This window comes from Zingiber officinale, chromosome 4A (assembly GCF_018446385.1).
Source record: "Zingiber officinale cultivar Zhangliang chromosome 4A, Zo_v1.1, whole genome shotgun sequence".
Classification (NCBI taxonomy): Eukaryota; Viridiplantae; Streptophyta; class Magnoliopsida; order Zingiberales; family Zingiberaceae; genus Zingiber; species Zingiber officinale.
In genome coordinates, this window is record NC_055992.1 from 113,367,888 (window position 1) to 113,383,612 (window position 15,725).

General features: G+C 39.6%; 3 protein-coding genes and 1 pseudogene across 4 annotated transcripts; 3 read left to right on the forward strand and 1 right to left on the reverse strand.

The window, feature by feature from the left end:
* Window positions 1–1,050: 1,050 nt before the first annotated feature.
* Window positions 1,051–9,991, forward strand: LOC121970633 (protein MICRORCHIDIA 6-like). 2 transcript variants are annotated; one of them, XM_042521459.1, is made up of 20 exons: window positions 1,051–1,106; window positions 2,744–3,065; window positions 3,144–3,221; window positions 3,315–3,349; window positions 3,416–3,494; window positions 3,596–3,685; window positions 5,852–5,927; window positions 6,014–6,092; window positions 6,185–6,319; window positions 6,396–6,494; window positions 6,566–6,667; window positions 6,740–6,886; window positions 7,020–7,112; window positions 7,239–7,290; window positions 7,605–7,716; window positions 7,960–8,225; window positions 8,339–8,436; window positions 9,337–9,413; window positions 9,506–9,548; window positions 9,661–9,991. In XM_042521459.1, exons 1-20 carry the CDS (start codon window positions 1,098–1,100, stop codon window positions 9,760–9,762), a joined length of 2,094 nt encoding a protein of 697 aa, XP_042377393.1. In that variant the 5' UTR covers window positions 1,051–1,097; the 3' UTR covers window positions 9,763–9,991. The 2 variants fall into 2 exon arrangements, with proteins under 2 accessions (XP_042377393.1, XP_042377392.1); XM_042521458.1 differs by having other exon boundaries at window positions 3,315–3,494.
* Window positions 4,083–4,261, forward strand: LOC121974015 (annotated as a pseudogene).
* Window positions 9,992–10,000: 9 nt separating the features above from the next.
* On the reverse strand, window positions 10,001–12,196 carry LOC121970634 (L-type lectin-domain containing receptor kinase IX.1-like). Its single transcript, XM_042521460.1, has one exon. It carries the CDS (start codon window positions 12,153–12,155, stop codon window positions 10,131–10,133), a length of 2,025 nt encoding a protein of 674 aa, XP_042377394.1. The 5' UTR covers window positions 12,156–12,196; the 3' UTR covers window positions 10,001–10,130.
* A 1,179-nt stretch (window positions 12,197–13,375) lies between these two features.
* LOC121972641 (L-type lectin-domain containing receptor kinase IX.1-like) lies at window positions 13,376–15,289 on the forward strand. The gene has a single exon (XM_042524291.1). The coding sequence runs from the start codon at window positions 13,376–13,378 to the stop codon at window positions 15,287–15,289; it is 1,914 nt and encodes a 637-aa protein (XP_042380225.1).
* Window positions 15,290–15,725: the final 436 nt, after the last annotated feature.

Sequence of the window (15,725 nt, forward strand, 5' to 3'; positions counted from 1 at the left end):
TTTCCTCTAAGGCACCATCTATCCTCTTTTATAATCTTGGTAATGACTAAAAATGAAAGATTTTAACAACAATTAAAATCTCTTTTAAATTTCCTATTGTGGATGACTATAAAAGGAAAGTTTTAAAATTAAAAATCTCTCTTTTAAATATTGTAGATGGCTACAAAAAGGAAAGATTTTTAAAATTAAAACCTCTCTTTTAAATCATGGTTACATAAAAGGAAAGTTTTAACAAAAATAAAATATCTCTTTTAAACCATTGTAGATGGTTACAAAAGGAAAGATTTTTAAAATTTAAAACTTTCTTTTAAAACCATATGGATGACTTAAAAAAGGAAAAATTTTAAATTTTAAAATCTTTCTTTTAAAACATTGTACACCTTCCAATTAGATAGGAAGAATAAGACCAAGTAAATATGTAAATATTGATTAATTTTAGAAAATAATCAAATTAAATCATCCCTATCACATAAAAGAAATATAAATATATCATCTCCTATTTATAAAAACTTGAAAAAGTAAAAAATTTATCTGAGATTTTAATTTTCAAAATAATCTCTCATAGTTTTAAATTTATAAAAACTATTTTAAAAACTTTAAATTCTCATAACTTCACCTAAAAATAAAATAGTTCATACTGTTATATAGATTTCACATTATCATTCAGTTAGATGAATTAATATTGTTAACAATTAGTATATAATGATTAAAATTTAAAATATTTAGGGTACTTTAATATTTTAAAATTAAAAAATAAACTTTAAAAAGGGAAAATGAAAGTTTTGCTAATACAATATTTTTTTTTTTATGATGAGACCCTAATTTTAGTTTTGTTTAAAATTATAGGGCCTTTTAGGTTATATACCAATATCCAATGCAATTAAAATATCAATAATTGTGAAAGTAATTATTGGATAAAATTTTAGAATATATCAGGATATCTAAGACTTTTCTTTCCTAAAAAAAAGTTTCCTTTCATGATAAAATTACCAAACAAGGCTCTTGAAGAGGTATATAAGGCCCTTGTTTGGTTAGGAAGAGCCTAAGGAACCCTAGGTTTGGTGATTAAGAAGAAGAAGACACAATTGCTTGCTTTTATGGAATCAGTGAGAAAAACTTCTCTCATCTTTTGTTGTCTTTCATGTTGAGAAAAACCTTCTTTGCTTTTCTATTGATTTTTCTTGAACATTAGCAAGTTAATTTGGGCGTCCTCTCTTAAATTTTTTTTCGGTCTTTATTTTGATATAAATGGAGCATTGGGATTGTAGACAAGATTGTATTCTAAGTTTTGGTTCTTAGAGTCTTGCATCTGAATTAGGTTATTTTATTTTATTTTATTTTTTATTATTTGGATCTTACGACCTAATAAAAAGGAGGAGGAAAAGATGAAAGGAAGACATTGAGATGATATTTTTTTCATTATCTTTTTCCCAAATCTTTTTATTGGTAGTCTTTTATTTTATAAAAAATAAGCGTATTAGGGTTTAGGGTTTATTAAAGGAATTAAAATATAATGTATTGGTGATTTATTTTTTTTTGTCAGTTTTATTATAAAAATCAGAGGCTTAACGAAGGTTGGATTCCTTTTCGCCTGATATGGTATTCATTTAATTCCTCTCGTATTTCTATAAAAAAAATAGTCTCCCCTAGAATTGAGTTGGTTAGTGTGAATAGAATTATAATCATAAGGATTCGAATTCCATAAAATCGAAGAAAAAAATCCTTATTGCATAAGATAGGATCTTTATGATATGGAAAAAAGTGTCTTACCAAAATAGATTTATCTGGAAAAATATTTATATCCCTAAAAATTAGGTTGAAAATATTATATAAATCATGAGATCATAATTTTATAAATTATGAGATAGGATAGAGTTTGTTTAAGACTATCTCACATAATGAGATAAAGCTCAGTTGTACTCTTCCGCGTTGGCCTTGAGACGGATTGACGGGGGCGCTGGGACGAGCGTATTCATCTTTTACCATCATAAAGTTGAGTTGTAGATAGAGTTTCTTTAAACAATTAAATCAGTTCTTTATAGATATACTTGGGATTTGCAATCCCAGATAATCTGAGTTCAAGATCATGCGTGTACTTTTAAATAATTGCCCTATAGATCTTATATTATCTATAGAAAGCTACCAAATAAATCGCAACATAATTTATACTCATTCAAAAATCGACCTCTAGAATATTTATCCCTATTGATATTCCAACTCTAATCTTCTTATTTGTTCTTTAGAGTGCTTCACCTGTACCACTTTGTGGAAGCATAAATATTTGCATAGTGTAAGTGTCCATACTTAGTTGGATTAATTCAAGTATCTAGTCTTCCCCTCTGATTCGCCTATTGAATAAATTTGAAATATAATTTATATATACTTAAAAGCTACCTTTAGAATATTTATCCCTATTGAGACTTTAATTCTGATCCTCTTATTTATTCCCTTAAATATTTAGCCTCTACACCACTTTGATGGGGCAAAAACATTTACATAGTATTGGAGCAAAAAGGTAAAAGTTATTATCTTAGTTGTCTCTCTAGGACGACCACACATTCTCTTGAAAGGGTTAAATCATGGAGGGTATTGTTCTAGAACAGCCACCTTTTAATACTCGTTAAAATTGACTTGCAAAGATCCATGTTTCTGTGTTACAATCAATTGTTCATGGTTTCTATTGCTGTCTTCTCTTGCCACAAAATCTCATATTTGCAAGACACTTGATAATGTCTGATTTCAGGTGAGCAATTCAGATTCTACCAAACAACAAATGCAAATGCAATTGTCAGTTGTTGGCTCTGAAGCTGCAGCACACTCATCAGGTGCAACTGATCAATCACCTTCTCCAGATTCTTGCGTAAGTCAGGGATTTGAAGGAAACAGAAACTTGCAAATCTCCGACGGTTTCTCGACTCGACTGGCAATCACAGCACAAGGTTGTCACACTGCTCATGGAAGCAGCACAGTGGGTTCCTCCAGTGGCAATTCTGCCCCACGGAACAGGCAATTCTGGAGTGCTGGGGAGTATGAAGATCTACCAAACACTGGACTAGCACACCGCAGTATGTGACTCAATACACTTTAGTTTCCCTTCAAACCTTTACAGACCCTGATGCAAAAAAAACCGTGTTTTCATGTAGGAGACGGTCGAAACCGTCTGTGTGTCCATCCAAAGTTTCTGCATTCGAATGCTACTTCACACAAATGGGCCTTTGGAGGTGTGTGCCCACTGTTTGTATCTGATCAGTATGATTTCACTTTCTTAAACCTTTGCTGAATACCTTGCTTTATTTCTTCTGTATGATTTCCAGCAATAGCAGAACTTCTTGATAACGCAGTCGATGAGGTAACACCTATAGCTTTCTCTAATCGATATAGGGAACTTGTTTATTTGTTTCATTATGTGATCCAGATACAGAATGGAGCTACCTTTGTCAAAGTGGATAAGTTTATTAGTCCACATACAGGCAGCCTAGCATTGCTAGTTCAAGGTAATCTATGTCTTCTAGTCTTATTCGAAGTCGATCAAAGTTCATCTTCCTCGATCAAACAGATACTTGAATTTATAAGCTGATTTCGGGTTTATTTCTAGATGATGGTGGCGGAATGGACCCAGAATTCTTGCGGCGTTGCATGAGCTTTGGTTTTTCGGATAAACAAGCTTCTTCAAACATTGGACAATGTATGAGCTCTCTATTATTGCTTGGATTTTTTTTTTCTCACTATTTGGTGCACTTACATGTTATTTTTGTAATACACATATTTAAAAATAATAGTTCAAATCATTTAATTAATGGTAATTAGGATTTGTGTTATTAGATGTGAATTTATCTTACTATTTAATTAAGAATTTGGACCTTTAATAATTAATTTTGGTGAAGTCTAAAATTCAATTATGTTAATATTTTTTTCTTTTCATACTGAATATAATTTTAAGCCTGATTAGTAATTTTCTTTGGTTGTTTTTTATATAAAAAATATGCATGGTCATGGTTCTCTTTAGTCACACATCTTAAGATTGATAACACTGAGAGCGGAGAAGTTTCTATAAATATCTTGGGAAGGTGACGTTAGGAAGTATACCTTTCTTGGCCTTTTGGCTAAGATCAAGTGTAATATCTGTTATCGGTTTAATATCTGATATAAAAAATTAAGGGTAATTTTGCATGCAACCCCTATTGGCAAACAAATCTTTGCATGCAGTCCCCATCCATGAAAATCTTTGTTTTCACTCCCCAGTCAAACATATTTACCTAATTGCCTATGATATTTTTAGGTAAAAAAAATCTAAAACTCAGTATAAATTCTCTTAAATTGAGTATAATAACTTAGAATCTAGTATATTTTCTATTAAATTGAGTACGATTCTTTTTTCACCTCAAAATATACTCGATTTTAGTTTAATGTGCTGAATTTAATAGGAATTATACTCATTTTTAGACTATTTGTACCGAAAAATATGAGGGTTAATTTCGATAGAAAATATACTCGATCCTAGTATAGAGTGTTGGATTCTAGTATAAAGTGCTGAATTTAACAGGAATTATATTTGTTTTTAGACTTTTTATACCTAAAAAATAAGAGAGACAATTTTGATAGAAAATATACTCGATTTTAATATAAAGTGCTGACTTTAAGAAGAATTATACTCGTTTTTGGACTTTTTGTATTCAATTTTGGACTTTGTACCTAAAAATTCTAAGGGGCAATTTAGGTAACAATATTTGCATGAGGGAGTTGAAACAAGTAATACTTTGCATGCAGGGAGTGGAAATAAAGTTTTTTGGATATGGGGATTACATGCAAAGTTAACATTGTGATTGAGGATTTTTCTTTAATTTACCGAAAAATTTTAAATTAATTTTTTATAAGAAAAAGTCTCTTATAGTAACTTGTTGTTGGGGTTCTTGAGTATCGCCCTTGCTTTGCACTACTACATGGGCCTAATGCACCTTTATTAAATCCAATTTATAGACCTAGGGTACTAATTTACATGTATTCATACATTATATTACACATATAATGTATGTGCGAGATGACTAGTACGAATAAAACTTGCTAACCTATTCTGTTATTATTGAGGGAATGATAATAGGATTATGATTCATTGTTATATATAAGTTATGATCCTCGTAGGATAGAGGATCATGAGATCTCTCTATTTTTCATTGGTAAGAAGAGTATAATGTCGTCACCCTAATCCCTATAGAAGACCTACCTTATATTCTTCTCTCATAGGATCTAGATTTCATGAACAACATATATACAATGGCGATCTTGCGTGTTTTTCTTTTAGGGTTCATATGGCTAAGAATTCATGTTTAGAAAACTTCCAACACCAACTTATGACAAGTGGCCCATTAGTCCGGTATTCTTAGGCCAACCACACATTAAGAGAAATTATCAGTTAATTCATCAAAGCTGAAACTCGATTTTTATATGTTTGGGAAACTGAGAAAGCGTCTACCATTGTACCATTTCTCCTAGGACAACTTCCATCAATTTTTTTTTATTGTTGGCACTAGGTATCTTAGCCTTCAACCTGACTAATTCTTGGGTGATTCATTTGACTCCACAAAAGTTTCCTACTGACCACAAAGGAAGTGCTCACATCTTACGTTTTTAGGTCAATCGTCAAAAATTTATCCATTAATTCTCCGAAATTGAGACTCAATCCTAAAATTGAGAAAACAACCAGCCACACCATTCTCCCGAGGGCAACTTCCATTACTTATTTATTTTATTTTTTAGTTGGTCGAACTTACGCCAACTTCCATCTCACTTTAATTCATACGTTTGTCTACACGTTATTCAGTCATTCATGCAAACTTCTTAACGTGTGTTTCAGATGGAAATGGCTTCAAGACTAGCACAATGAGACTTGGAGCAGATGTGATTGTTTTCACTCGCAACAAGAAGGGAAGGTATCTATCACTTTTGACGTTAACAAATTTTAAAGCAACTCGTAATATTTGTCTTACTATTTCTGAGCTATTACCTCTTCTTCCAGTGAGCTGACTCAAAGTGTTGGTCTCCTATCATACACATTCCTGAGGCAAGAAGGTTACAACGACATCGTAGTCCCAGCAGTAAGTTCAGTAGTTCTTACGTAGAGGGATATTTTTTATTCTTCTCCTATTTTCTTTTCTTTTGAAGTTACTGAAGATCCTCTCTGAATCAGGTGGATTACTCCTTGGATTCCTCCCGCGGTGTATTAACTAGAATACATCGCAAAGATCGAGGACAATTCTTTTCCAATTTATCAGTGATGCTGAAATGGTCTCCTTTCCCCACAGAATCTGAGTTGCTGAAGAATGTAAAGTTGCCTGCACCACTCTGTTTCTCTGTTCACCTAACAAACAAAACTAATACACTACTGAACTACTGTGCAGTTCAACGATATCGGGGCTCATGGCACTAAAATAATCATATACAATCTGTGGTACAATGACGCAGGGGATACTGAACTTGATTTCGAGTCTGATGAAAAGGTCAGTAATTCCTTCTGCACTCTGTTGCTCCATAGATGACTTGATTCAGCAAAGGTAATTTCTGGCTGCAGGATATATTAATAAGTGGGGCTCCAAAGAAAGCAGCTACGCGTAACGTCCTTGTGCAGGTTACACAGAGCCATATCGCAAAGACACTTCGCTACTCTCTTCGAGTAAATAAATTTTTGTCTATGAACTCAACTAATCGGAATATACAATCTCCCTAATCATATACAATCTTGCAGGTATACTGCTCGATTCTGTATCTGCATGTACCTGGTGACTTTAAGATCATCTTGCGTGGTTCAGAGGTCAAGCACCATTACATAGCCAGAGATCTCAAATACTGCGAATGCGTCAAGTATCGACCACAAGTTGGTGGAAAGATAGAGGTATTTGTTGAACATGGACATTTCTTTAGCACTTTTGAAGTGGTTCTTCACCCTAATCTTTCAGTGTCAAACCATAATCTCGAGTTTTTATAGTTTTCATTGTCAGTAAAAGTGTTGTGGTCTTTAAATGCAGGGTGAGGTTGTCACCACAATTGGATTTTTGAAAGAAGCTCCATTTGTCGATATTCATGGATTCAATATATATTATAAGAACCGTTTAATCTTGGTAAGATAGATCATTACTTTGTTTCTCTCTATGGTTTTCCTTGTTTGAGTTGTTCATGTCTTTCAATTAGCCATGAGTTTATGTTTAGTGTAGTGTATTTTATCCTAATTATTGTTCTATTTGTAGCCCTTTCATCGAGTGGCATCTCAGTCGGGAAGCAAAAGTCGAGGTGTTGTCGGTAAGAAGTTCATTACTTTTCATCTTTAATTCTAGGGTAAAAATCAAAAGAATATCTCCTTTTTTTTGTTACATTCATATTATAGCAGTTTTAGTATTGAAGTAATTTTGATTAAGTTGAAACAATTTTAATCAACACTTTTTTTATTGTACTAAATATAAAAGGTATTTTTTTAATTTTTACCCTTGCCCACTCTTGGTCATATTGTTGTTCATTGGCCTTCCATTCATATTATCAATCATTTACATAATTTGTTTGATTTTGAGGTGTTCATCTATTTTGATTGGTTCTCATATGCATTTGGCCCTTTTTAGGTGTACTTGAAGCAAACTTTATCAAACCTACACATGATAAGCAAGGTTTTGAAAGATCAAATCTTTATCAAAAGCTTGAAGTTAGATTGAGAGAAATGACAAATGAATATTGGTAATTCCCATTCCAATTTACTTAGTGCATTCAACTAAATCATCATCACCATTCTCTTCATTTTTTATCAAATAACATCATCACCATATTCAACCCCTTCTAAATTGATTTACAAATGATGTATTTGGATCAAAGATTCGGCTAGTATGTCGGGCAAAAATCAAAAGAATGCCTTCTATTCTATTTTCATTATCGTCAAAAGGATGCTCTAACTCGGTTTCTTGTTTGTTTTTTCTGTGACAGGGGGTGTTATTCCCATCTGATTGGTTATACAAAGAAAGTTTCTGATTCATCAACACCTCAAGCTGCCATTGCCCATCCATTGCCATTCTCTTCTTCCTCCGGTTGCGACATTAAGCCCATCGCTGTTAACCCTCAAATGTTAACAGACAACACTAGCAAATCCTCTCAATCATCAACAATTACTCCAAATATGTCTTTAATTAATGATTCCAACACATTCAACCATGGACAAGCTATCACCAAGCAGATTGCAAGTCCAGTACTAGGTAACTAAACTAGAGTGGTTTCTTTCGCGGCTTTTTTCGATCGATAAACATGCTACCGAAGATTACCTGCAAGTGATTAGCCTAACACTTGGTTACATTTTGGTGTTCAACAGTTGGAATGAAAAGAGAGAGGAGACATGAAGAGTCTCTTGCTGAAACTGAACCTCGTCAAAAGCAGGCACGTTGTAGTAGCACTGGGACAGAAGTTGAGGTTAGTAAGACTCATATTTGGTAGTCTTTCTTTTCACTACAAAAGTTCGTTTGATTTAATTGCTGAAACTACACCGAAAGAAACTTGCCACTGTAGTGGGAACATTTGAAGTCATTGGTTAATAACTTCCGCAACAATAAGCTCTTTAGATTTTTATCAAGACTTGTTCTTGACTACTAAAAATATTAAATCTAGTGTCCCAAATACGATACCCGATTTTGCTACCACTTCGTGAGCTTCATATGCAGTTGATTAGTCTTAGGGTCCTAACATGGATGCAAATATTACAAGGGAGAGATCATAACACCCTAATTTGGGTTACACTCCCTAAAGAAAAATATTGTAGGCCTAACAACAAGGTTGCGATACTAATCTCTAGTTATTGTAAGGTTTTCCTCCATTTACACTGTCCTTTTTGCAAATATACTTTCAAAATATTTCTAGTGTACCCCATGCTTTGACCTATTTACTAACTTTGCTATTGCATGACCAGCAGTTGACTTATACAATCTAACTTAAAAGACAATTCAGAAGGAATATTGATTTTTTTTTAAAAAAAAGAAAACTAGATGGGGAAGAAAATTTCATTAACATGTCATTATTTTGTTAACTTTTATCTTCTTTTTGAGTGGTCAGATGTACACATTGGATTTTCTATGACAACCTTGTCAAGAATCCTAAATCATTGAATCACTTTTGAGGCTTTTCCCAAACACTGACTTGCTTTTTGATGGTCTATCCCAATCCAAAATGTCTTTCTAATCCTCTTTTTTTTTTTTCGAACTTAGCTTGGTATAGTTGTAATTTCTTGGCAAGGTTGCCTAAATTTTACATTCTGAACTATATATCACTGATTGGCATATGACTCTAATGTCGAAACATATTTGGACGTCCTTGCAGCTACATAATTGTGTCGGACAGCGACAAGTTGTGGATATAAAAGCCTTGATGCAACAGAATAAGGAAATAGAGAAAGAGTGAGTGAATCCAAAGTTATTCTGTTTTCCTTATTGAATATGAACCTGGCTGTGTCTAAAGTTCATCTACCTTTTGCCTTTTCTTTGATCAGCTGCTTAGAGCATGAAAAGATACAGAGGGAGCTCTTGTTCAAGGTAATTTCGTAATGCTGGTCAGAAAGCCATTTGGAGTAAAATTCTTTGTTAGAATGTCACTAGATTTTATGACAAACAATGCAAAATATGAAAGCCATTTTTTGTATTTCAGATTCAGGCGCTCAAGCATGAGCTTGAGCAAGTTCAGCAACAGCACGAGAGATTGTTCAGCGGACTCCTAGTTAGCAATGCCATGAAGACGGAGAAAGTATGAAGTTTGAGACCACACCTCCTCGTGATAGCAAATTCGAATTTACAAGAACCGGTACATAGTAGATTAGACCACAAGTTCAAAGAAAAAATGGAAAAAAATATTGTTGTAAATGTATATGTATCACTCACAATTTGTGTACTTAGGTTAGTCGTATTCCGAAAAGTTCTATTTCGGGTAATCGACTACGAGAGTATAGTCTTTTGCCGGAGCTTCTTTGAGGTTTAGATTAGTAAGGAATGTAAGAATGAAATTGGAGATGAGAATTGAAGTGTTAATGAATCACATCACAATGGTATTTTCGATGTCCTTGATCAATTACGAACAATTATGGGAACAAACAAGATTTCAGGCGTGTTCATGTTGCGATATCAATTAGCTTCGAGCTCTGTTGGGGCAGCAATGGTAGTCGTTGCCAGAGAGCTCACTAAAGAGGCAGAAGCAGTAGTGCTTCCAGTTCCATTCATCGCCCAACTCAGGAACTTGGTCGACGCGGAAGCCGAATTGAACGACGGCTGGTGATACATCGGCCGCGGCCTCGCCAGCGGTAGACTTGGCAGTTCCTTCTCCATTGTCAGGACGTTGAACGCCTGCTGGATCGTCGGCCGGAGCTTGCAATCGGGATGCGCGCACCACAATCCCACCACCATCACGCGCTCCATTTCCTTCCGATCGAAGTCTCCGGCGAGCCTCTCGTCCGCCGCCTCCAAGATCGCTCCTTTTCCGTAGAGCTCCCACACCCGCTCCACCAGCAGCGTGGCGTCCGTCATCGGCCGCCTCCCACTGGCGATCTCCAGCGCCACGATCCCGAAGCTGTACACGTCCGTTTCTTTACTGGCCTTGCCGTCGTGGTAGTACTCGGGGGCCATGTAGGGCAATGTCCCCGCCAACAACGTCGTCTGCAGAAACTGGCCGTCGTTGGCGACGAGCCTGGCGAGTCCGAAGTCGCCGAGCTTGGCGTTGAAGGCGGAGTCGAGCATGACGTTGCTGGGCTTGACGTCGCGGTGGACCACCCCCGGTTCGCACTCGTGGTGGAGGTAGAAGAGCGCCGACGCCAGCCCTAGCGCGGCCTTGTGCCGCGCCGGCCACTGCAGGCATTCCGCCGAGCGGTGGAGGTGCGAGTCGAGGCTGCCGTTGGGCATGAACTCGTAGACGAGGAGGAACTCGCCGCCGCGGCCGTGGCACCAGCCGAGGAGTTGCACCAGGTTGCGGTGTCGAAGGCGGCTGATGATGGTGACCTCGGTGATGTACTCCTTCTTTCCCTGTTTGCCCTCTTTGGAAAGCCTCTTGATTGCTACATCCTCGCCGCTCAATCTGCCTCTGTACACCGATCCGAATCCACCTGCCCCGAGTTTGCCCTCTTCTGCGAAATTCCTAGTCGCCAAGGCGAGTTCTTGGTAAGGATATCTCTTCGGCCCACTTTCTCTCTCGAATTTGCCATCAATGGCGTCGTTTTCGTCGTCGTCATCGTCCTGGTCGTCTACCACATCGCTAACAGGGGGCTTGCGCTTCATAATAAACCACCAAATGAACCCCGCAACCGCTACGAACGCCGTCACTCCGGCAGCTATGCTGGCGGCGATTGCGACCGTTGGTACCTTCTTAACTTCTTTTAAGGTCGAGTTGAATGACCAAGAAAGAAGGCTGTGCGTCTCCGTCAAGTTACCCGTGGTAGCCGAGAACCCGATCGCCACCTTCTCCGGCAGGAGCTTTCGCAGATCCACGACGAAGGACAGGGCGGTGGCGGACGGGAGGCCGGTCGTCGGGTCCAGTCCGTAGCTCACAAGCACGCTCAAGTTGTGTGCTTTGGAGTCGTAGTTCACCCACGCTGTCGCCGTCTTGCCGTCCCTGATATCGGCGTTCCACGACACGGTCAGGTTAGAGGCGATGCTATCGACGTCGATCCCGAGATGAACGCCGGGCGGGTCCCAGTCGTTGGAGAAGGTGTCGAACTCCACGGCAACCACGGCCACCTTGATGGCGGCGGGGACGGAGACGGATCTGTTGGTGAAGACGCCGAGGAAGCCGCCCCGGGAGTAGCTGGGCGTGGTCTGCTCCGAAGACAGGAAGAAGGCGAGGCCGTCGGCGAACTCCGACTTGTTGGAGGAGTCGATGACGAAGGAGAAGCTGGTGGTGAAATCGGTGAGCTCGCCGGTGCCAGAGTCCCACAGCCGCAGTCGCTCCGCGTACTCCACTCTGCCGGTGGAGTACTGCATGGGGTCTTTGGTGAGGACGATCCTGGACCCGTCCCGGCTTGCGTCGCTCTGCAACAACAACAATGAATTGGACGCTTGGCTGAAATCGTCGAAGTTGAAGAAGAGGGAGCTCGCCGGAAGAGGAAGTAAAGCCGACAAGCACAGGCAAACAAATAAAGCTTTGATCTTGCGCCGCGCCATGGAAACAGACAGGAATTCACTTAGCTGCAGTATTGAGTAGCTGCACCAGAATATTTAAAGACATTTTTATTTTTTAAAATGCTTTAATTTGGGGGTAACAAATGTTTTAATTTAATATTTATAAATATAAATTCAAAATTAATGACTCGAAAATAAAAATTAAGGTTGACCACAAATTTCTACTGTGGATTATTCATTATTGTTGGCAGGGTAAGTCTAGGTATTCTCTTGGATTTTCAGAGGGAGAATTTTCTCTTTTTTTTTTTTTGAAAAAAAATTTAAAGTCTACCTATTCTCATGGATTCACGCGGAGTATCTAAATTTATTTTTAATTTAAAGTATTAAGTTGAATTGAGAGCTGAGACCACGTGCCATCCAGGTCATTCAAAAAGGGTAAAGACGTTAAATGACTCCAATAACTAATTACAGATTCAAACTTTAAATCTTTTTCAGCAAAAGCCAGACAACTTTATATTTCGCAAGATCTCCCTTTTTAATTAAAAACAAAAGATGGCTAACTGTTGAAGGTAATGTATACTTTTAGTTGCTTCTTTCACGAAATTTTGACAAAGTCCACTCATATTCATCTGCGAAGCTTCTTTGAAGGCTTTTAATTAATTCAGATCACCATAATTTTATTTAATTTTCCAGGTTGCAAATGGTCAGGCTTGTATCATTAGTTTTTCTTAGAATTTTCTGATGAATAAAATATATATTTGGCATTTTGGTTCTAATTAATTCAGAATGTTTTTCCCTTGGGGAGTTTGTCACCAACTAATTCATCAAGTCTCCTCTCTCCATCGTTCCACACGCTAAGAAAATACACAAATGAAATGTCCAGGTAAAGAGCTTATAGAAGGCGATTATTGACGACGACTAATGTGATGGATCATTTTTGGGATAAATTGTGTATTTTTGAAGTTGTTTGGTTAATCACCTCTCTAAAATATGTATTTTAGTACAGTTGACTTACATTGAGTTCAGTAAGCAATTCCGTGGCTTTCTTTGGAAGTATTCAACACAGTTTGAAGATGAACACAGTTCGTCTTTCTTTGAAGCTTAATCTTTAGTTGTTATAAAATACCAAGTGGATTTTCCAGGCATTACACTGCGCAGCCATGGCCAGTTATTTATAAAATGAGCTAGTTTGCTAGATTCGGAGTTGACTTTGCTTTAGAACTTTGGCTTTGTTCTACAGATTGCTTATCGCTCTCATGATCATGGAGAAGGATTGGAGTTTAATTTCTCCTTTTGTGTTATTTTTCTCAGCCGTGATCATTTCGATTCCCCCGGCGAGCTCCCTCTCCTTCGATCTGAGCAGTTTCGGTCAGGGTGAGAATTTGGTGCTCAATCAGAGCGATGCGACGTTGAACGGCTCCGAGATCAATCTGACGCAGTACCCCATGCAGTACGCCACCGGCAGAGTGGAGTACGGCGATCCCCTGTTCCTGTGGGACTCCGGCACCGGCAACCTCACCGATTTCACCACCCGCTTCTCCTTCGTCATCGACTCCTTCAACGGCTCCGAGTACGCCGACGGCCTCGCCTTCTTCCTCACGCCGTTCAACTCCAGCAAGCCGCCGTATTCACGTGGCGGCTTCCTCGGTCTTTTCAGCAATAGCTCGCTCACTAACTACACGGCCGTCGAGGTGGCCGTCGAGTTCGACACTTTCTCCAACGACTGGGATCCCAAGGGCGTCCATATCGGGATCGATGTTGACTCGATCGTGTCGAATGTGACGGCGCCGTGGAACGCTGACGCCGGCATCAGGGCCGGCAGAGAGGCAACAGCGTGGGTGAGCTACAATTCCACTACACACAACTTGAGCGTGCTGGTGGGTTATGCATCGGATCCGACCTCCACCGCCGGAATATTCCTCATCGTCGACCTGCGAGATGTCCTGCCGGAGATGGTCGGAATCGGGTTCTCAGCGACGACAGGTAACTTGACGGCGACGCACACTATCTTGTCCTGGTCTTTCAACTCAACCTTGCAGCTTCCCCAAGATGGAAGAGGAAGCAAGAAAGAAGAGGTAGTCGGAATTACTGTCGGCACGGCTGCCGGAGTGGTTGCCATGGCGGTGATGATTGCGTGTGGCTTAATTTGGTGGTGGAGGAAGCCACGTATCGATGACGCTCTCAGTGTTTGGTTTGCCAGAGAGGTTTCAGGACCGAGGGAGTTCAACTACGAAGTTTTGGCTTCTGCGGCGAGTAACTTCTCGCCGGAGGTCAAGCTAGGCGGCGGCGGGTTCGGGTCAGTATACCGAGGTCAACTGAATGACCGTCACGTGGCCATCAAGAAGGTCGCCCGGGAGGGCGAACAGGGGATAACAGAGTATATCTCGGAGGTGACCATCATCAGCCGCTTGCACCACCGCAACCTGGTGGAGCTCGTCGGGTGGTGCCACCGCCGCGAGCGTGAGGAGTACCTCCTTGTCTACGAGTTCATGCCACAGGGGAGCCTCGACAAGAGCCTGTACAGCTCCAGCGAGTGCATGCCATGGCCCCGGAGGCGCGAAGTCGCGTTGGGCTTGGCGGCGGCGCTCCGCTACTTGCACCACGAGTGCAAGCCCAGCGTGGTGCACCGCGACGTGAAACCCAGCAACGTGATGCTCGACTCTGAGTACAACGCCAAGCTCGGCGATTTCGGGCTGGCGAGACTGCTCGACGGTGACTGCGACGGAGACCAACGGCAGGCGTCGACATTGGCGGGGACGAGGCCGTACATGGCCCCGGAGTATTGCCACGACGGGAAGTTTAGCACCAAAACGGACGTGTATAGCTTCGGGATCGTGGCGTTGGACATCGCCTGCGGGAGGAAGCCGCGGGAGGTGGAGATGCAGCTGGTGGAATGGGTTTGGGAGCTCTACGGAAGGGGAGAAATCCTGGATGCGGCTGACCGGAGGCTAACGGGCGAGTTCGACGGCTGCGAGATGGAGCGGTTGATGGTCGTGGGATTATGGTGCGCGCACCCGGACTGCAACCAGCGGCCGACAATCCAAGAGGCGATCCGGGTTCTCAGGTCGGAGAAGCGGTTGCCGGAGCTTCCTCCGACGAGACCAAGGCAAGTGTTTCGGCATCCGTCGGAGGAGGTGTTCTCGTCGGCTGTATCAAATCTGGTAACAACGAATTGATCGTCCAGGTTTAAAGAGAATTATCCATATGTAACTATGGACCTTTTCTCTTTGACATTGTCTGTTACTTTAACCCTGGTTGGTACTGGTCTGACCAGACGCATCTTGACTTGAATGCCAGCTATTCTTGGGTGTCAGCTATTCTCTTTGAATCTAAAAGCTTAAACGACTCCATCTCCAATACTCAACGTTTCAAATTTTTTATTCTGTTGGAGGAATATATCCTATATAGTATAATTCAAACTATGAATACTTTGTTAATCTACTGAGCGTATTACCATTGTATCACAGAATTGTTTACTACATTGCTAAGAAAATTATTCAAAATGATGCATTTGTTATGAGAAATTATTGAAAATTTTATTACTAATAAATCAGCTATTATTTTTAACAAAATAATCTTATTTTTATAGGATCAAACATATAGATAAAGATA

Excerpts from the sequence above, each read along its gene's own strand:
- LOC121972641 (XM_042524291.1), top strand. The coding sequence starts at position 13,376 with ATGGAGAAGGATTGGAGTTTAATTTCTCCTTTTGTGTTATTTTTCTCA.
- LOC121970634 (XM_042521460.1), bottom strand. The coding sequence starts at position 12,155 with ATGGCGCGGCGCAAGATCAAAGCTTTATTTGTTTGCCTGTGCTTGTCG.
- LOC121970633 (XM_042521458.1), top strand. Across the intron at positions 3,066-3,143 it reads CACTGGACTAGCACACCGCA|GAGACGGTCGAAACCGTCTG; the intron begins GTATGTGACTCA and ends GTTTTCATGTAG. Across the intron at positions 6,093-6,184 it reads ACGACATCGTAGTCCCAGCA|GTGGATTACTCCTTGGATTC; the intron begins GTAAGTTCAGTA and ends TCTCTGAATCAG.